Source organism: Ilyonectria robusta (genome assembly GCF_021365365.1).
Source record: "Ilyonectria robusta strain PMI_751 chromosome Unknown BGZ61scaffold_1, whole genome shotgun sequence".
NCBI classification, from domain to species: domain Eukaryota; kingdom Fungi; phylum Ascomycota; class Sordariomycetes; order Hypocreales; family Nectriaceae; genus Ilyonectria; species Ilyonectria robusta.
Genome location: NW_025764435.1, coordinates 882090 through 900535, shown reverse-complemented (window position 1 = coordinate 900535; position 18446 = coordinate 882090). Strand labels below are relative to the sequence as shown.

At 55.6% G+C, this 18446-nt stretch overlaps 9 protein-coding genes across 9 annotated transcripts; 5 read left to right on the top strand and 4 right to left on the bottom strand.

The window, feature by feature from the left end:
- Positions 1–79: 79 nt before the first annotated feature.
- BGZ61DRAFT_338388 (GTP-binding nuclear protein) lies at positions 80–1039 on the bottom strand (the record flags this gene model as incomplete). The annotated part of the gene is made up of 5 exons (XM_046239126.1): positions 80–214; positions 270–475; positions 534–687; positions 741–833; positions 974–1039. 5 exons carry the CDS (start codon positions 1037–1039, stop codon positions 80–82), a joined length of 654 nt encoding a protein of 217 aa, XP_046111755.1.
- Positions 1040–2562: 1523 nt separating this feature from the next.
- Positions 2563–3413, bottom strand: BGZ61DRAFT_525175 (uncharacterized protein; the record flags this gene model as incomplete). The annotated part of the gene is made up of 4 exons (XM_046252717.1): positions 2563–2691; positions 2744–3075; positions 3126–3198; positions 3261–3413. The coding sequence occupies 4 exons, from the start codon at positions 3411–3413 to the stop codon at positions 2563–2565; spliced, it is 687 nt and encodes a 228-aa protein (XP_046111754.1).
- A 218-nt stretch (positions 3414–3631) lies between these two features.
- Positions 3632–5632, top strand: BGZ61DRAFT_437360 (uncharacterized protein). The gene is made up of 4 exons (XM_046244117.1): positions 3632–3883; positions 3933–4023; positions 4080–4244; positions 4302–5632. Exons 1-4 carry the CDS (start codon positions 3780–3782, stop codon positions 5286–5288), a joined length of 1347 nt encoding a protein of 448 aa, XP_046111753.1. The 5' UTR covers positions 3632–3779; the 3' UTR covers positions 5289–5632.
- Position 5633: 1 nt separating this feature from the next.
- On the top strand, positions 5634–6947 carry BGZ61DRAFT_437359 (histone acetyltransferase subunit NuA4-domain-containing protein). Its single transcript, XM_046244116.1, has 3 exons — positions 5634–6034; positions 6099–6293; positions 6355–6947. The coding sequence occupies exons 1-3, from the start codon at positions 5906–5908 to the stop codon at positions 6565–6567; spliced, it is 537 nt and encodes a 178-aa protein (XP_046111752.1). The 5' UTR covers positions 5634–5905; the 3' UTR covers positions 6568–6947.
- A 1266-nt stretch (positions 6948–8213) lies between these two features.
- BGZ61DRAFT_5918 (Alpha/Beta hydrolase protein) lies at positions 8214–11101 on the top strand. The gene is made up of 6 exons (XM_046256702.1): positions 8214–8472; positions 8586–8791; positions 8895–10252; positions 10306–10508; positions 10559–10675; positions 10741–11101. Exons 1-6 carry the CDS (start codon positions 8368–8370, stop codon positions 10861–10863), a joined length of 2112 nt encoding a protein of 703 aa, XP_046111751.1. The 5' UTR covers positions 8214–8367; the 3' UTR covers positions 10864–11101.
- A 336-nt stretch (positions 11102–11437) lies between these two features.
- On the top strand, positions 11438–12557 carry BGZ61DRAFT_5909 (uncharacterized protein). The gene is made up of 2 exons (XM_046256654.1): positions 11438–11969; positions 12035–12557. The coding sequence occupies exons 1-2, from the start codon at positions 11573–11575 to the stop codon at positions 12313–12315; spliced, it is 678 nt and encodes a 225-aa protein (XP_046111750.1). The 5' UTR covers positions 11438–11572; the 3' UTR covers positions 12316–12557.
- Positions 12558–12570: 13 nt separating this feature from the next.
- Positions 12571–15417, bottom strand: BGZ61DRAFT_437355 (uncharacterized protein). Its single transcript, XM_046244115.1, has 2 exons — positions 13117–15417; positions 12571–13069 (listed from the first exon to the last, which is right to left on the bottom strand). Exons 1-2 carry the CDS (start codon positions 15256–15258, stop codon positions 12776–12778), a joined length of 2436 nt encoding a protein of 811 aa, XP_046111749.1. The 5' UTR covers positions 15259–15417; the 3' UTR covers positions 12571–12775.
- Positions 15418–15455: 38 nt separating this feature from the next.
- Positions 15456–16796, top strand: BGZ61DRAFT_377649 (RNA 3'-terminal phosphate cyclase/enolpyruvate transferase). Its single transcript, XM_046242579.1, has one exon. The coding sequence runs from the start codon at positions 15543–15545 to the stop codon at positions 16755–16757; it is 1215 nt and encodes a 404-aa protein (XP_046111748.1). The 5' UTR covers positions 15456–15542; the 3' UTR covers positions 16758–16796.
- A 65-nt stretch (positions 16797–16861) lies between these two features.
- On the bottom strand, positions 16862–18030 carry BGZ61DRAFT_525168 (uncharacterized protein; the record flags this gene model as incomplete). The annotated part of the gene is made up of 2 exons (XM_046252716.1): positions 16862–17657; positions 17738–18030. 2 exons carry the CDS (start codon positions 18028–18030, stop codon positions 16862–16864), a joined length of 1089 nt encoding a protein of 362 aa, XP_046111747.1.
- Between the last annotated feature and the right edge of the window lie 416 nt (positions 18031–18446).

Sequence of the window (18446 nt, the reverse complement as noted above, 5' to 3'; positions counted from 1 at the left end):
CTCAAATACTTCTCATGTCCCATTCCGTGGGACACGGAGTATCCTCCTCAACAAAGTATCCCGAGACCGGTCGAGCCATTTACAGGTCATCGTCGGAAAGCTCACCAGGAAGGGGCTTGTTGGCGGCCTCGTTCATCTCCTCCTCGTACTGCTTGAGAAGAGCGGTGTCGACGGTAGCGGTGGGGGGAGCAAGGGCAGGGGCAGCAACAAACTCCTAGGTTACGGGTTAGCAATTTGATATAATTTTTGCGGGAGATGGAAGAACGTACAAGCTGAGGGTTGCCGACAAGCTTACGGGCGAGCCAGAGGAAAGGCTTCTCGAAGTTGTAGTTGGACTTAGCAGAGATGTCGTAGTACTGGAGGTTCTTCTTGCGGTGGAAAGTGATGGTCTTGGCCTTGACCTTGCGCTCCTTCACATCGACCTTGTTACCGCAGAGAACAATAGGGATGTTCTCGCAAACTCGGACGAGATCACCTGTGATTGATTCGTTAGCAGCAGGCTTCAGAGACATGCCGGACTGGGGATAACGTACGGTGCCAGTTGGGGACGTTCTTGTAGGTGATGCGGGAGGTGACATCGAACATGATGATACCGCACTGGCCGTTGATGTAGTAACCGTCACGGAGACCACCGAACTTCTCCTGACCAGCGGTATCCCAAACATCGAAGCGGATCTGGCCGTAGTTCTGAAATGATAGATTAGTACCCCGCCTGGGCGACGTGGGGTCGTGAGACTTACGGTGGTGAAGTCGAGAGGGTGGACCTCGACACCGAGGGTGGCCATGTACTTCTTCTCGAACTCACCAGTCAGGTGACGCTTGACGAAGGTGGTCTGTCGTGAACGAGGATATCAGTCAGCGTTGGAGCTCCGAAAAATCATGACATCTCTCGCCCGACGAGGGGCGAGGCGGGGTGATGGAAGGCCGCCGATAAGGTCGGCGGGGAGGATTTGCGGCGAGGGATTGTACACACCTTTCCGGTACCACCATCACCGACAAGCACCAGCTTGAAGGTGGGAGGGACTTCCTGCGCAGCCATTTTGTGAAGGGTGTCGGAGCGACGGGTGTGGAGGACGTAAACAAGCGGGGTGCTGGGATGCGGGAGTTAGCTACTGCAGAGCGATCGAGACGGCGCAAGCGAGTCGGTCGGAGGGAGTGGGCATCGTCCCAAGGTCGCAGACGGCGAGGAGAGGGATCCTAAATACCTTGAGATGCGTCGCTGGAGGTGGGTACGTGGTGATTGACGAACTTGACAGCGCAGTCAACCTGATGTTTTGAAGGCGGCGGGGAACTTGGGCAGGGGAAGGGCCTTAAGCGAAAAAATCAGTCGCCCCAAGGTGGGCGGCCTGCACGTGATGCGCAGCACGGATCACGGACATCATCAAGTACTTTGCCTAGTACTTTGCCTAGTATTTTGCGCTCGGCGCCATGCTGCAAGCTACCTAGCATGGTGCGTAACTGCGTATGCCCGCCAGGGTCACCGTCACCGTCGCCGTCACCGCCTTGTGCAGTGGCATGCCTAAGTTATGCCGCCTAGAATATTCCACCCATTGGGCACCGCCGGTTTTGCCATAACTTACGCGCTGGGTGCCTGTTGAGTGCCTGTTGAGTGCCGGGTACTGACTCTGAGTGCTAGGTGCCCACCCGGTGCCTGCCCATGGCTGTTTGCCCGGCCCTTCGCTTCTTTGTTGGTGACATGGGCAGAATTTTGTGGCAAGGGCCCTCTCCCAGCCAGGCCATGCGCACTGCACTGTTTCGGCATTCGGGCCACTGGCTGGTCTGGTTCGGGCAGGAATGCCTTTTTCCTCCGTTCATTTGCCTGTGTTTGGCCAGCTTCTCTGGTGGCAGAATCCTTCATGTATACGGGCATGTCTCTGGCAATCAAGTACATGGCGGAGCTACTGTACTGTGCCTACCAACATGTAGTCACCTACAGCTACACACGCACGTCTCACTGCAGCTCAATGACAGACATGTGGCCGGCGGCTGGCCAGTGCTGAAAGCGTGCTTCCATCAAGCCAAACCCGTCGTCCGGAATGCTTCATTCAACCAGTCACCTTTCATGATACGCAATCATGTTGTCAATCCCACGCAAACTACATCAGGTATGCAGCGCTATTGTTTCCATTTTCATCGGGCCTATCCATCTTGGGCTCCCCTAGTATCCCGCTTGGCCAACACCTTCCGTGACCGGGACCAACCCAACCCGCCACAAGGCACCTGAGCTGCCAACTTTTACTGTTTTGTTGGTACTAGCTGGCCTACCAGAATCAAGAGTCACTGCGGCTGCCAAAGATGTGGAGATATGGGCCTGAGACGCCTGCGACGGCTTTGTAATCCTTTCTCGCCCAAAAGTGTAGTATCTGACTCTTGGCGTCACGTTGCCGGCCCCCTGCCTAAACTTCATCGGAATCATGCCTCGCTCTGCAACCCAATACCCTGTCTTTTTGACTATCTGCTGGGCCTTCTGGCGACATGATTACGCGAGCAGTTTCAAAGCACGTCGGCTGTGCTATGCCGTGAGGCTTCGCCCATGATTTAGGTGTACATTGATCTCCGTCCTTAGAGGGGGAGGATATGGCAGCCCAACATTCCACGTCCACCCCAATCCTTTCTCGGGGTCAGGGTTAGCCGTAGCTCCTCTCGTTGCGCCACGCCTGCAGGTCGTGACACTTTGATAAATACGTTGCTCTGATGACAAATTAGTTGGTCGTATTGACTGGCGTTGGGTCATCAGACATACTCCTTCGTTTCCCTGCACACACTCTGCCACCTTCTTGAGGTTGTCGTGGTTGGATCGATTTACGTAGCCGAAATTGCGAATCTCGTCGCCAGCCTTCAAGCCAGCCAGCTCAGCTGGACTTCCTGCGGCAACGGTGTTGACCTTCGCAAACGGCGGGTCTAGGGACTCGGGTTGCGAATCTGGAAGGATGGGCAATTCGCCACTGGAATTGGGAGCTGTTTCGCCGTCGGCATCGAGGCCCGCGAAATGATCGTGGAGGAACTTTTCGATCCGAGTCATGAGGCCCTTATAATCGTTTCGGAGTCGAATGATTCGAGCCCTTGTTGTCCGAACTGGGACTGGTCAGCTGCTGAGTGAGGGCAAGGCATGGGATGTATCGTACTCTGAGCAACGTCGATGTCAGAGCGAGGGAAGCCGTCTCTCGTGATGAGCGCCGTGTTCATGTCTACTCCATGCTGACGGTTGATCAGCAATGCGGGCCGAATGCATGCATAGAAGCAAGGCTTATGAAAGATACCGAGTCAAGCACGCTGCCGAGTGCCTTGAGTTCTGCTTCAATATCGTCCTTCCATCGTTCAAGCTCTTTGAAGCTCATCTGCCCCGCATCGCCGTTGCTTGTGTAGGAGCTTGTCTGTCCGGACGGGACTGTGGGCGCATGGAGGTTGTTCATTCTGAGGGGCAATCCCATAACTAGGTGAGACTCTTTGAAAAACGTATGAAGCCTGGAACGGCTGGACACCTGCGAGATGAAGTTCACGTCAAGTGGTGTAGGCTACCTTGGATGACGCGCCGCAGACAGAGCTTCAGTGGCTTTCGCAGTGGCTTTCGCAGTGGCTCAGTGGTGTGGTGTCGGTACGTACCTTTACTCGACGAACAAGGAGCATTGAAACCTCATGGAGTGGCCCGTGCACGCTTGCTCGGCATGAGCCAGAAGTGAACTCCGAAGGACTCCTGGTTGGCGACGTCACTTTTTCATCCTCAGCACTTTGCCCAACAACGCATTTTCATTGACATTGGCACTGCGATTTGGCCCATCATGGCTACCGGGGTAGATGCGCGACTCTTGAAGTCGACAAAGTTCCCTGCCGAGTTCAGCCAGAAGGTCGACATGCAGAAAGTCAACCTCCAGGTCATGAAAAAGTCAGAGCCGCCCCCAATCTGTCGCTGTCCTTGCTGACTCTCTGTCCAGATGGATCGCCAGCAAGATATCTGAAATTCTCGGCAGCGAAGACGATGTCGTGATTGAGCTTTGCTTCAATCTGATCGAGGGATCGCGATACGTATGCCTACCGTTTGCCTCGAAGAAATCCTGGGCGTGCTAACCGCGCCCTCATAGCCGGACATCAAGTCCCTACAGATCCAACTGACGGGGTTCCTCGACAAAGACACGGCCCCCTTCTGCAAAGACTTATGGAGGCTACTGTTGAGTGCCCAAGGCAGCCCTCAGGGGGTGCCTAAAGAGCTCCTGGAAGCCAAAAAGCTTGAGCTCATACAAGAAAAGGTACATTTCAGATCGCGCTGCCGCATCCATCGCCTCAAGCTAACGTTGACCTTGTAGATTGAAGCAGACCGCGCCGCCGAGGACGCTAGAAAGAGACGCGACGAGCTGGACCGCCGAGATCGCGAAATCGCCGATATGAAAGACCGTGACCGCCGAGATCGGACAGCTGGACGTGGTGATACCTGGCAAGGGCGACGTGGCGATCGCGATCGCGGCAATCGGGGGCGAGGTGATTTTAGAAGGACTGGAAACCGATCCCGATCACCAGCGCCACGATTCCGTGACCAAAGAGATTCGTACGGGCGTGACAGCTACGTTCCACGAGGTCGACGTGGTGGAGGGCGCGACCGCGGTGATCGTGGTACTCGCCGGCGGTCGCGCAGTCGCTCCGGCTCTGCCTCGGGTTCGGCATCGTCTCGGTCCAACTCGCGCAGTCGGAGCGCTTCTCGCAGTAGCGATCGATCAGACAGTCGGAACCGCCAGGCTCGACGGAGGTCACCAGGAGGACGACGAGACCAGCGCAAGAGATCAAGATCGCCTGCAGGAGGAGATGCCTATCGACCACGACCGAATCGCGACGGCAGAGGACGCCGATACGCCCCCAATCGTCGATCAGGTTCTGTGTCTTCCGAGAGGCGTTCGCCTACGCCAAAAAGAAGAAGGTATTCTTCGTCACGAAGCCGATCAGTCGATCGTCGAAAGCGATATTCGAGAAGTGTCTCGTCATCGAGATCTAGGGGCTCTTCCGAGTCTCGTAGTCGTAGCCGCAGTGCATCGCCTAAGAACCGTGGAAAAGGGCCAAGAGGCGCACAAAGTGATACATCAGATGTGGAGGATGATGGCCGTCGTCGTCGGCGGGCCAGCCCAGGTCGAGGCGGCCGACGCCGGTCAAAGAGACCACAGTCTCGCAACGACCGGCGACGGAACAGTTCCTCACCTGCATCACCCTCCAGAACACAGGGCAAGTCAGCTGATATTTCTGAAGATGAACCTCGCGTCCCGCCATCGAAACCTGATGTTGAGCTTGTGAGAGCCGACGAATAGGTGGTAAGCCTTGAGTATCATGGGAGGAAGGGTAGTCGTGTGGTCATGGACACTGACAAGTGGCGAGCCACAGACAAAGACAAATTTGCATAGCAAAATTTCCTGAAGGCTGAAGTTAAGGGGAGACGATTGCGAAGATGAGATCCTCTTTAGAGCAGCTCTTCGACAGTCAAGGCTAACTGTTGTTGAAGCGCTCCACCCGATTGGGTCCTGTCGTTTGTAAAATTCACTTTGGAATACGAAAAAGCAACTGAGATTTGAGCAGAAAACGGTTGAATCAAATCGTAGAATAATGAATCAATGAAATCTGAACAGTGACACCTGGATAACTACGTGATGTTTTCGTACCGGTTGATGCCTTTGGGAGTGCCTCAGCATTGGGCAGAGGAGCGGCACGTGCAAATGATACCACATGGACGCCTTGTAAGCGCGCGGCGCGGCCCCACCGGACGTGATTAAGCGCACTGACGCGAGTCCATGACACCCCGCGATTCCGATGCGCGCAGCCGACTTTTGGATTCAACAACCTTAGACAACAAACGCCAGCTGACGACCTCAACCGCCGCGGACCGACTGCCCCCGCTAGAAGCGAAAACGAACTCTAAAAAGCAAGCTGCATGGCGGAAAGGAAGCAAGGAATCGCTGGTGGTTCTGGGGCGGGCCAACCAACGATGTCAGAGTACAAGAAGGCGCAAGCTCGGGTGCGCGACCTGGTTGAGAAGCGAAGACTGCTGGAGAGACGTCTGGTAAGGAGCATGGTGCTTGCGTGGCGACGATTTGTCTGTTTCGGAGCCTTGCTGACTCTAGTAGACCCAAGTGGAAGATGGCATCGCACAGAAGGAGTCCGCGTATCTCGAGAGCACTCCGGCCGGAAACATCATCACGGGCTTCGATAACTATATGAAGGGGACGAGTGGTGCGGCCGCTCAGAGACGGAAGGCTGGACCCATGGAGCAGAACCGAGTGTTTTCACGATCTTCCATCTCGTACCGACCGAACAACTTGGTAAGGACCGCCACAGGCTGAGACCTTCGACTAGAAGGATGCTGACCAGCTTGCCACGTAGGAAGGAATTGCCCCAGGGTCTGGAGGCTCGACTCCCGCTTCACATGCCACACCGTCGTCTGCGCCCTTCCGAGACCCCGGGTCGAACCATGCGACACCCACGTCTACGACAAGCAAGAACGCGAACAAGCTGAAGAAGAAAGACCACGAGGATAGCGAGAACGATGCACAGACGAACAAGAAGCGGACAAATTTTGGTGCACAGCGAAAGTAGAGAGGAAGGTCGTTTGAAGGGCGTGCGGGTGCACGTATGGGAACCCCGAATTCTGATCGAGGAAGACTTGATTTATGGGGTGGGTTTTGGCTTGGGCGTTTGGGATAACAAAGCGGAAAGCTACATGGCTCGGCTTGACAGAGGGATGCGTGGCGTTATACAAAGATCGATGACATACACAATGGAAAACTTTTCTCTATTTTGATTGTAGGATGGGAATCGGATCCCCTTTAACCTACGAGGTGGAGAGATGAACTTGGGGTAGCTTCCTGTTGTAGCAATCTGACGTTTGTAGTCGATCAGGTGATTGTGGGATGCGAGGATAGCCTCTTCGGGATGTAGCGGGCGTAGGCACCGAATTCAAGTGGGATTGATTCACCGGCTGATTTGCATATGATTTGGGGCCGACAGTGTCTGAGGGAGAGTGCTGGGGCTGTTCTGAACATGGCAGCTGGTTGAGGGAACTTATCAGGGTTGAAGTATCCATTATCCACTGTACGGTCGGGTGGTGACAGCGCTAGCAGCACGGAACATGGAACATGGAACATGGGTGGGGGATGGTTGATGGTTGATGATTGATTCCCTGCCTCTGTTTACGGGGTTTGGCCGAGGATTGACTCGATTGAGGTTGGCTGCTGGACCGGGTATTGTGATTGTGAAGTACTATGTAACTAAGGGCTGGGGTCTTTTGAAGGCTGGCGATCAGTGTCTCTCGGAGTCCCTTGATGGGTCACTTCCGGGACCTTTTGAATGGCCGAATTGGTATCATGCCGAGCTGCTGGAGGGGAAATGTCTCCGCTCATGGATACCTGCACCGCGGGGCGTCCATGGCCATGGCGCATGCTGACGCCACCTTGCTAAGCTACAAAGTACCAGGTACGCAGGTTACTGCTGTACGGCTTGTGAGGGCGCGAGAGCACATGCCTGGCAGTGACAACTGGTCGTCACGTTGAATCCAATCCCGTCAATTGTCGTTGCGGCGGTGGCTTTTCTATGGTTTTATTAGTCGACCGAGCGCTGTAAGATGCGGGGTTGGCGGCTGGGAAGCCGGGCCTGGGCCTGGTTGGATGACACGAGAGGAGAATGGATGAGGAGAGAGTGATGGTGGCAACGCAACTACGAAAGCGGGCACATGGATGCAGTGCACATCAGGTAGATGCGCCATCCAATGCAGTAGATTCATCATCCGGCGCAGTTATTCCGCATGTATTTGGTACTGCACCTGTCGCTCAGTCGTACTGTCACACACACAGACGCACACAGACGCACACATATTGCTGGCCGCGGCTTAAGCGGAGGGGCCGGCGGAGGAGACATGGAGGAGGCGGACGCGGAGGTGGAGAGTGGAGAGACAAGAGAGGGGAGCTTTTAGAGGGGAAGCTTCGACAGGCTGGGAAGGAACCTGGGAGGAAACTCGAGCTACCCCAGCTCGAGCTCCAACTCCGGCTCTGTCGCGGCTCTACCCTCCAGGTCGCCTTCTTTTTGCCTTGAGTCCTCTCCTCTCCTCTCCTCTCCTCTCCTCTCCTCTCCTCTCCTCCTCCTTTTGTCCTTCTTCACACTTGCATTTTTTCTGCATCTTTGCCTTACTTTCATCCTCGACCTGCTCTTTCGCCCTGCTCTCTCGCCCTACTTTACCTTGGCCGGACTCCACCTGTGCCTTATATTACAACTCCGACTCCCTCTCGTCTTTCTCGTCGTCCGCGTCGTTGTCATCCTCCACATCATCCTCTACTTCCCCTCTTCTCCTTCTCCTCCTCACGCTGCTTTGCCTCCCCCATCACCTGATTCACGCCACCGCCTATGATGACGATCCAGGCATCGCGGTTCACACCCGAGGTGCTTCTCTCGGCCCCACGCCGATCCGCCGGCGTACCCAACTCTACTGGCGAGCTGGCCCTCTATACGGTTCGTACTTTTCATCTTTCACATACTTGAAATTCTCGCCCGATTCCTTCAGATCTCTCTTTTACAAAATCAGACCAGGGCACGTAGCTAACGCAAAGATCCACCCTCAATAGGTCTCGACCTACTCATTCGAGACGCACTCCAAGACCTTTCAGATCCGCGTTCTGAACATCAAAGACGGTTCTTCTCACCTCGTTTCGGAGGATACCGCCACTGGCGAGCCCATCTGGATTAGTGAGACTGAAGTTGCCTTCATTAAGAATGGGGACAATGGCTGTTCCATGCTCCTTTCTCAAGATGTTTACGACAAGTCTTCTGCGTAAGTCAATTACTATTATAGGGATCCATCTACCAAACACATGGGCTGGTGGCAATTGCATCCACGATACACCTTCAATTGAACACGGCTAACACCTCCAAAGGCCACACATGATGCACTACTTTGCCGGAAGCATCTCCAACCCCAAAGTGAAGGTTCTGTCTTCAGACAAGGTCGCCTTTGTCTGCTCTGCCTTGACCACCCCCGATGGAGACATGTACTGGCCTGCCGCCGAGACTAAGCCTCACACATCCGCCAAGATCTATACTGGCCTCTTCGTTCGACACTGGGATGCGTGGAACACCGCGAACCAGAATTCGCTGTGGTACGGTCTCATTGTGAAGCGAGACGGCAAATGGACCCTCGAGAACCCGGGCCTTACCAATCTCCTGGCAGGTACTCAGCTGAGCTGCCCCGTTGCTCCCTTTGGCGGCACTGGCGACTTTGATATTTCTGCCTCGGGAATCGCTTTCGTCTCCAAGGACCCGGAACTGAACCCCGCCAGACACACCAAAACCGACCTTTACTACGTGCCCATCAAGTCGTGGACCGAGAAGCCCTCAACACCCCAGCTCGTCAAGACGGGTCGTCTGAGGGGCTACACTCTCTCGCCCGCCTTCTCCAGCGACGGACGACAGATTGTCTTTGCAAGGATGAGGAGCGAGCAATACGAATCTGACAAGACGAGATTGCTTCTCCTCCCGGATGTTACCGACTTGAGCAACGTACAGGAGTTTTATGAAACCAAGGATGGCGAGGGTGGTTGGGATTTGAGACCAGACTGGGCTGTATGGGGAAAGGATGACAAGGTGCTGTACGTTGCGGCAGAGAAGCACGGAAGGATGGTGCTCTGGGAGGTTCCTGCCTCGCCATTGGAAGCCACGAATCTTCCACAGGCTATCCACAAAGACGGCTGTGTCATTGAAGCGCGAGTATTGGGCGGGAGCAACTCACTTCTCATAAGCTCAAAGTCCCGCATCGAAAGCTCCAGCTACTCTATCCTCCACCCTGATAAACGGTCTATCGAGGAGATTTCCACCAGCTCCAAACATGGCAGGTCCTTTGGCCTCTCGAAATCGCAATGCTCCGAGATTTGGTACCCGGGGTCGGAAGGGTATAAAAACCACGCCTTGGTCATGACCCCGTCTCATTTCGACTCCTCTAAGAAGTATCCTCTGGCCTTCTTGATCCACGGAGGTCCACAGTCGGCGTGGACGGACGACTGGAGCACTCGGTGGAATCCGGCCATCTTTGCGGAGCAGGGATATGTCGTTGTGTGTCCTAACCCGATTGGAAGTACAGGATATGGACAGGCTCATACCGATGCTATTACGGAGAACTGGGGAGGCGGCCCTTACAAGGATTTGGTCAAATGTTTTGAATACCTTGAAAACGAGGTCAAGTACGTGGACACCGACCGAGCGGTGGCACTGGGCGCGTCGTACGGTGGCTATATGATCAGTAAGTTGGAAGAAGCATCCATATGGTTGTATATCGTACTAACAAATATGTAGACTGGATCCAGGGGAATGATTTGGGACGTAGGTTCAAGGCCCTGGTTTGCCACGACGGCGTCTTCTCCACGCAGAACCAGTGGGCAACTGAGGAGCTGTTCTTCCCTGAGCATGACTTTGGCGGAACGCTCTGGGAGAATCGCCCCGGATACGAGAAGTGGGATCCGTCGAAGCATACGGGAGAATGGGCCACTCCACAACTGGTAGGCCGAGACTGCCTCGTGTTAGTTTACAGTCTGCTCACAATATTTAGGTCATCCACAATGAACTCGACTACCGCCTCCCCATTTCGGAGGGCCTGTCTATGTTCAATGTCCTCCAGGCCCGGGGAGTCCCCAGCAAGTTCGTCATGTTCCCCGACGAGAACCATGTAAGTGATGACAATTGAAAATTCTACCTAGAGTTGTGTGTTTTGAGACTAACACAATGAAATAGTGGGTTCTGAAACCCGAGAACTCGTTGGTTTGGCATAGGGAAGTGTTGGACTGGATCAATAAGTACAGCGGTATTTCCGACGAGACCAAGTTGGAGTCGCGCACGGGAAAGCTTACTGTGTAGCTGGGACTTTGACTTGAAGGGAGCTTGTAAGATTTTGGAGTACAAAGTTACGTTTGAATGAGAATGAAAGCAATAGTTATCATGACGTTGAGAATTTCTTAATCGGCAAGGCCCATTGCACCTTTGCATCGCGTCGTAATTGATAGCGGGCATAAATTAGTTCAAGACGTAATCACTAGATGTCTTTATTGTCATGATGTATGTATTTTAATCTCATTGAACTTGCTAGCAAATAGAGTACGGTTTTTTTCATAGAAATACGGAAATATGGACACCCACGATGACGAAAAATAAAACATAGGGGTGGGTATAAATTAAAGAAGTCTTCTTATTATGTTAGCGGAGCTCGTGTATTGCATCGATGACAAGCTCCAAGCCAGAGAGGTGCACAATGTGTGGGGACGTAACCCCACACTGTGCATCCCGCGACGAGGCTGAAGCCCCAATTTCCAAGCTCTCGCTCACAAAGGTCAAAGCCGCGACTCCAACATCCTCGTCTCCAGATTCCCACTCCCCACGTCAGAGAAATCAGCGCTCGGGGCGGACACGCGCTGTGAGACCTTTGCAATCTCCGGCCGATGACGTCCCAGCCAGCGCGACACCGTCGCTACGACTAGAACCACGAACGCTCCAGCGCCGGCTCGAACAGCTTCAACACCAATCCCAATACTAGCGAACGAGCTGCATAGCCAGCAACACCTCGCCCACAATGACCACGCCGCCCTCCCTCTTCCACGCGCTTCTCCGCCCCTCGATCCTCCAGATCCTCCGGTCCACCGGCTACCACTCCACGCGGCCCGCCGTGCTCGACTCGCTCACCGACCTCGCAGCGCGCTACCTCTCGTTGTTGTGCCAGGCCACCGCCGATCACGCGGCGCACAACCAGGGCAACAGCGCCGACTTCACAGTCGTCGACATCCGCATGGCGCTGCAGGATGTCGGCGCCCTGCTGCCGGAGCGCGTCGAAACTGAGCAGGAGTGGCGCGGCGACGAGGACCTCCGCGGCGTCGAGGAGTTTGTCAAGTGGTTTGCGGGACAGCGCATGAAGGAGATGATGGAGTTTGGCAACGGAGACGGCGAATCGGATGCGACCGACTACCTCAATGGTGAGATTTATGCCCTCGCAGCGAGAAAGCGCAGACGAGACTCGAGATGGCTGACACTTTCGCAGCTCTGAAGAAGAAGCACAGCAAAACTGGCGAGGACGCGAAATTCCACGGCACTATCCTCGGCCGCGGCAACGACACGGGCGAGGTCCAAGTCGAAGGCGGTCCAGACACAACCATTGCCGAGTGGATTTCCAAACGGACCGTGGATCCCGAGGAGGAAGAGAACAAACAACAGGAAGCGGCGCCCCAGCAAAACGGCCACATTAGCGATGATGACGACGACTCGGGCCTGAGTTCGGTGGGCGACCGTCTAGACGGCGACGAGGGGATGGACTTGTCGTAGGAGGCTTGCACCAGCGACGGCTCCAACGGCCGTCCAGTGCTCCATGAAGAAGCGTCGCGCGTGGGAGACGGGAGCAACGAGGGGAGTGTTTTGATCATTTTGCATAGCGCCGGAGTTTCGGACGGGACGGATGGAAAAGATGGAACTGTTGGCTTAAAGGACGTCCTGCCTACGGGTCGCGATAGGATTCTTTGCTTCAAGCCACAACTGCTGTCGAGGGTATCCGTATAACTAGCTAATATCTATCACGTTTACACCCGCCGATACGCCCAACATTCATTGATGTGCGTGAAATTTGCTGCAACTCCAGACGACTGAGCCAGGTGTGTTCTATTATACAGGTATGCCCACAGCCTCTGTGGTGCCTAATATACAATTCCGCAACGGGTTGGACTACTGCCGGTTGCTGTCTATATGTGTCCGCACATTGGAGATGGTACAAGTTCCGAGGCATCATTCATCATCGCTTTTTCGCCGCCTTCTTTAACAAATCGTACACGCCCATCTGCCGAGCCGCATCTCGGAAGGCAGTCCTCTTCGCCGACTCATCGGCATCCGCGGGCCAATAGTGCTTCTGGAGGTACTCGAACAGAGCCACGCCGCGGCGCGGGCCCTCGAGCTTGGTGGTGTCGCCGTCGGCCCAGGCGACGAGGGCGCGGTCGAGGTTGCGCTTGGCGAGCACGAGGCGGTTCCGGCTTCCGGTGGAATCCAGGGAGAGCTTGGTGGTGCCGAGAACCATCTCGAGCACGAGCGTCTCGGGGGGAGGAAGCGGAAGAGATCGCGGAGGGCCGTCAGCGCGACGATGAGACCGGCCGGATCGTTGAGGCGGCGCAGGGTGTGGAGGATCTTGCGGGCGAGCTGGCCATCCATGCCCTCCGGCTCGAAGACATGCTTGAACTTGACCGTCTCGGCGAACAGGGCGCGGGCCGCCTCGGTTTCTCCGGCGAGGGCATCTTCGGAGACCGAGTGCAGGCGGTTGATACCCAGCGTCTTCCACAGGGAGCTGAAGGTGTAGGGGTCGGGGTTGACGCCTTTCTCGGTGACGAGGGCGTTATACAGCTCGAGCGCCTCCTTTATCTGGCCGGCCTGGATGTACGACTCGATGAGCTGGTTGATCATGAAGGCATCAGGGCTGATTTCGGCGTCCCGGAATGACTGCCATAGCACCTGGAGTCGGTCGTGGAGGCCACGCATGCGATAGTTCTCTGCAAGCAGGGAGAAGGTCTCGAGGGTTGCCCTGGGCAGTGGCGCCGTGCCCGACTTCTCGAGAGCCTCGGCCTTCCTGCGGCTGCTCTCGTTCCGCCTGGTCTCAACGAAGCTGATTCGTGATTCGATCATCCCCCATGCCATCTCATCAGCTCTCTCAAGATCCTCCACGCCACCCGCGCGTTGCCAAGCAGCGACGAGGCCGTTGAGATGAATCGGAGCTGCGTTGACGCCCTTCCTCCGCATGAACTCGACGACGCTGAGGGCGCCATTCAGGTCACCAGCGCCAATGAGCCTCTTCAGCCATTTTCCAAAGAAGAACTTGTTTGCGACAACCGAAGGCAGGTATGTCTGCCTCTTCAAGTCGATCTTCCCGTCGCTCATCATATCGACAAAGGCGTGCAGGGCATTTTCGGCTTGGTTTGTGGCCAAGAAATAGGCGATGACCTGGTCGTAATCCGTAATCTTCATGTCTTGCCCAAGAAGCCCTCGCATCTGGCGGTAGACGGACCAGGCTCGCTCCTGACCCTCCTCTGTGCCCAATTCGGAACATGTCCGAATAAGAGGCATGAGAATTCGAGGGTCTGTCTGCCTCTCGAGCAGCTTGTTGATAGCCCTCTGTGCCTGCTCCAGATCACCCTCGCGGCAGTACATTCTTACACCGAGTTCCCAGAAGTCCTGGAACGTCTCTGCGTTCTCATCACCCAGCGAGCTGATACATCGCTTCCAGTTTTCAATGGCCTTGGCTTCCCAGCCATCCACGAAAACGGCCTCGATGGTCAACAGCTGCTGTACAGGGCTCAAGACAACATTGGCCTCGCTCATGTCGCGTGCAAGCAGTGCAATGTGCGATAGACGATGCATGTTGACCGACTCATCCACGGAGAATACTTTCCATAGGAAATCCCACACTCCGAGGGGGACGTGGCTCCATCCATGGGCGAGGGAAAGCCTTGCCGAATGGTAGGCCTTGTACACTCCCTGGACGCTCTTCTTGGTGAGCTTCGAATCTCGGCGCATCTCTCTCGAGACACGCGCTAGAATGGAATTGAGCCTCGTGATTTTCTTCCGTTGGTTCATTGTCCATGGCTTCTCTGGGATTTGGGGCAGGGCGATCCGTGAGCCCAGGCTGCCCATCCCTGGTAATCCTGGAATCTCCCTATCAAGCTCCTCCAAAAGCTCCCTGGGAAACTCGGCGCCTGTTTTGTCGATTTCCGCATCGATTGCCGCCGTGTATGCGTCCATTCTGGCCACCAGTTTCTCCAGGTCGTCGGCTGTCTTCAACTTGTCCCAGTCCTCACCCATATGTGCAACTACCTCATCAAAGGCATCCTTCTCCTCCTTCCCTACGAGCTCATCCTTGATCTCGAATAAGACGTCCTTGAGCTCTGAAGCATCGAGTTGATTGAGCGAATCGCCAAAGGCCTCCTCGTCGGAGAGCTCGGTTCTCTGGTTGTTGTTCTGTTCAAAGTATCGAACCGAAAAAGACTTGTCTGCGTCCTTCTTGGGACTCCGCAGGGATCTAATGCGCTCGAGATACTGCTTTAATTCCAGTTTACTGGGCTTTCGTGCGATGGATTCGTCGGTAGGTCGTCGTCCCGCAGTCTTGGAGGCTTGAGAGCTGTAGGCGGCAGCCCATGGGAGTTGCGGCGGTCGCTGGCGGATCGCAAGTCGACATGAGCGGCAGATGGTGTTATTTCGACATCGTAGATCGAGAAATAGCGGCCGGCCCGCCATTTTCACAACGTACGAGCCTTCAGTCTCGAATCTGAAGCAAGTGAAGCTTGGTTGACGCAGGATCTCGAACTTTTCTGGGACCTGCAGTCGCGCTGGAACACCATCATCGGGCTTATCGATAAGACTTGGAAATCTGCCATCCCAGGTGGAGACAGTATATTGGCTCCTCACCGCCTGCTTTGTTGGGCAGAGCCGACAACTTTTCCACCGGCAGAAAGATAATTTTTGTTCTAGCAGCGGGATGCGAAGGTTGCGAGTGACTCTCCAAGATACCCAAACCAAAGATGTCGAATTCCTCGCCGGAATTCCTCCGATTCTCTGGCCACCGGGCCTTCACCCAGCGGGTGGTCCTGTCTACGCTGACCGGTCGGCCCGTCCACATCGCAAAAATCCGAAGCTCGTCGCCGACGAATCCCGGCCTGGCCCCTCATGAGATCTCGTTCCTGCGCCTCATGGAGGCCGTCACCAACGGCAGCTCCATGCAAATTTCATACACGGGTACAACAATCACCTACCACCCGGGTCTGGTTACCGGAACCATTGCTGGCTTTGGAGCCTCGGACGGAGATGTCATTGAGCACAACATTCCCATGACCTGCACCCGCGGCGTCACCTACTTCCTCTTGCCGCTCTGCCTCCTGGCACCCTTCTCGAAAGCGCACATGAATGTTCGGTTTACCGGACCGGGCGTCATCACATCATCTACCGAGACGGGCGATATCTCCGTCGACTCCTTCCGAACCGCCATTCTCCCTCTCTTCGGCCTCTTCGGCATCCCTCCCGCGCGCATAGAGTTGAGGGTGTTGCAGCGTTCATGCGCTGGACCTGGTGGACGAGGAGGCGGTGGATGTGTTGAGCTACGATTTGCGAGCCAAGTGCGGTTACCCAAGACGCTGCACCTGAACCGCAGCCCTGGGCGCATAAAGAGGATACGAGGTGTCGCGTACTGCACAGGAGTCTCTGCGTCCAACAACGCGCGCATGATCCATTCCGCGCGAGAAGTCCTGAACCCTTTCGTGTCCGATATCCACGTCGCCGCCCAATACGACCAAGCACCGCTCGTCTCCACAGGCGACAAGGCAGGAAGCAAGCGACGGCTGGGCATTGGCTTTGGACTGAGCTTGGTGGCCGAGTCCAGCGCAGTGGGAGTCATCTATTCTGCGGATGTCGTCGTCCCGCCGGAGGGTGGAGTCGTCCCTGAAGAAATCGGCAAGCGATGCGCCCACCAGCTCCTGGAGACCATTGCGCAGGGTGGCTGCGTCACCAAGGTGTCGGCCAGGACGATTCTTGTGCTGATGGCAATGGGATCAGAAGATGTCGGCCGTCTGCGGATAGGCAGGGACGTTATTGGCACGGAGGAGTTGGTGGGATTGGCGAGAGATTTGAAGACCTTTGGAGCGAGCAGCTGGGGCTTGAGGGATGTGGATGACGAGACGGACGATATCATTGTTTCTGTAAAGGGATCTGGCGTTGGCAACGTGGGTAGGAAGATAGCGTGAAAGCACCACATTTCAATATTCAAAATGATACACACCCACCCACATACATACACACACACATTAATGCTCCAACACCCTCGCACGCTTGAATTTCCATCTTGATCTTACTGCTGTCTATCGGTTTGCACAGGCCGGCTTGTCACATTGCCCCCCCGCCGACGTGCCTCGAGGGCCGCCAAGGTAGCCCCATAGCTCAGCGAGCGGAGGGAGGAGGCAGCCGTCCTCTCTAGGTCCATGGCTGCCGAGCGAATGGAGTGGATGACATGATACTCGCCGAGTATTGCGTTCCCAGAGCTCAGAACGTCTGACAGATGCGACCTCGAAGATTCCTCCATCGATGACTCTCTTGACAGCGACTCTGACTCTCCGTTTTGCTCGTTGCCGTCGTCCGCATCGCTCGCGCGACGAAGCGGCTGCATTTCAACATCATTCGTCTCATCCGTCGTTGCGAAGCCGGACATGTCCCGGGAGACGCCGCGTTCCTCCGCATCCAGGTCTTCTATGCTGGGTATCGTCATTACCTGCTGGGCCAGGTCCGAAACTAAGGGGCGGAACGTCTTCAACATGACCCGGAGCCTCTCTCGCTCCGTATGGACGGTCAGCATCAGACACTGGATGGCAAGGATGGCCACATCTGCCAATAAATAGTACAGTCGAGAGGTGGGAGGTTTCTGGCCAATAAAATCGATGACCAATCCGCCATGCATGTATCCTCGATGATAATCCGGCCCTACTGAGAGGGAGCAGAAAAGATGTAGGAGCATGCAGATGATGTTGGGAATAACGACCAACATGACATGCATGCGGGTGGCGGGCATGAGGAAGGGGAAGGAGTCGTCCTTTGGGGTCAGGTACATGTACTGGCCCACAGCCCGCAGGACAAATCGAAACATGGAACATCTATAGATGGGACGCAGAGGTGAGCGAGGGCCGTAGGGAGCGAGGGCTGCGTGGGGAGCGACGAAGGGATGAAGACATACTCCATGTAGTATAATGCACTTAACTCCACAAACACCAGGGTATCAAGGCTCTTGAGCAAATGGGTGACGAATTCCAACTTCCTTGCCAATCCAGGATTGCGCTTCCTCCTACTCTTCTTCTTCTTGCGGCGCTGCGATTGCGACTGGGCGCGGCGGCGGGACGGGGTGGCGAGCTCGGAGCTTGCGTCCCAGGCGACACGGCTGCCGGAGGGTTCGACGGAGGATTCGACGAAGGGCTCGACGGAGGAGCCCGCGATTCGCGCCGGGGAGCTCGGCGAGGCATCATCGCTCATTCTCGGGTTCTCGTCATCTGAGGACGTGGGCGAGGGCGAGCCGATTCTGCATGAGGAGCAGGGCGATGGCTCAGGATGAGCAGCGCGTGCAGGTCATGGGCCCTGAATTCCGGACTCTGCAAGGCTGGCGTGGAGAGGTTGAAGCCGGGGGACACGTGCTGCGTGCTGCGTAGCTGCGTGCTGCAGGCAGGGGATCTATGCGCGGTGGAGGGTGACGCCACAAAGAGTCGTCGGGAGATTCGGGGATTTGCAATGCTTTGGTGCCTGGTGAGTGGTGGTCGTATGGGCGCTGGTCCGCGAGCGTTGATGACGAGGCTCTATCGGCGCCGTGATAAGATTGCAGGGATCTGCAGCTCACGGGTGCGTGCCACAACGGCGCCATTGCCTGTGGCTGAGGAACAACATTAAATCCGACG

Bases quoted from the DNA above. Each gene is read 5' to 3' on its own strand.
- BGZ61DRAFT_5909 (XM_046256654.1), top strand. From the start codon at position 11,573: ATGACCACGCCGCCCTCCCTCTTCCACGCGCTTCTCCGCCCCTCGATC. The intron at 11,970-12,034 runs GTGAGATTTATG...ACACTTTCGCAG, and splicing joins TGCGACCGACTACCTCAATG to CTCTGAAGAAGAAGCACAGC.
- BGZ61DRAFT_437355 (XM_046244115.1), bottom strand. From the start codon at position 15,258: ATGGCGGGCCGGCCGCTATTTCTCGATCTACGATGTCGAAATAACACC. The intron at 13,070-13,116 runs GTCGCGCTGACG...CCTCCCCCCGAG, and splicing joins ACGATCCGGCCGGTCTCATC to ACGCTCGTGCTCGAGATGGT.
- BGZ61DRAFT_5918 (XM_046256702.1), top strand. From the start codon at position 8,368: ATGATGACGATCCAGGCATCGCGGTTCACACCCGAGGTGCTTCTCTCG. The intron at 8,473-8,585 runs GTTCGTACTTTT...CACCCTCAATAG, and splicing joins GCGAGCTGGCCCTCTATACG to GTCTCGACCTACTCATTCGA. The intron at 8,792-8,894 runs GTAAGTCAATTA...ACACCTCCAAAG, and splicing joins GTTTACGACAAGTCTTCTGC to GCCACACATGATGCACTACT.
- BGZ61DRAFT_437359 (XM_046244116.1), top strand. From the start codon at position 5,906: ATGGCGGAAAGGAAGCAAGGAATCGCTGGTGGTTCTGGGGCGGGCCAA. The intron at 6,035-6,098 runs GTAAGGAGCATG...TGACTCTAGTAG, and splicing joins GACTGCTGGAGAGACGTCTG to ACCCAAGTGGAAGATGGCAT. The intron at 6,294-6,354 runs GTAAGGACCGCC...CTTGCCACGTAG, and splicing joins CGTACCGACCGAACAACTTG to GAAGGAATTGCCCCAGGGTC.
- BGZ61DRAFT_377649 (XM_046242579.1), top strand. From the start codon at position 15,543: ATGTCGAATTCCTCGCCGGAATTCCTCCGATTCTCTGGCCACCGGGCC.
- BGZ61DRAFT_437360 (XM_046244117.1), top strand. From the start codon at position 3,780: ATGGCTACCGGGGTAGATGCGCGACTCTTGAAGTCGACAAAGTTCCCT. The intron at 3,884-3,932 runs GTCAGAGCCGCC...CTCTCTGTCCAG, and splicing joins AACCTCCAGGTCATGAAAAA to ATGGATCGCCAGCAAGATAT. The intron at 4,245-4,301 runs GTACATTTCAGA...TTGACCTTGTAG, and splicing joins TTGAGCTCATACAAGAAAAG to ATTGAAGCAGACCGCGCCGC.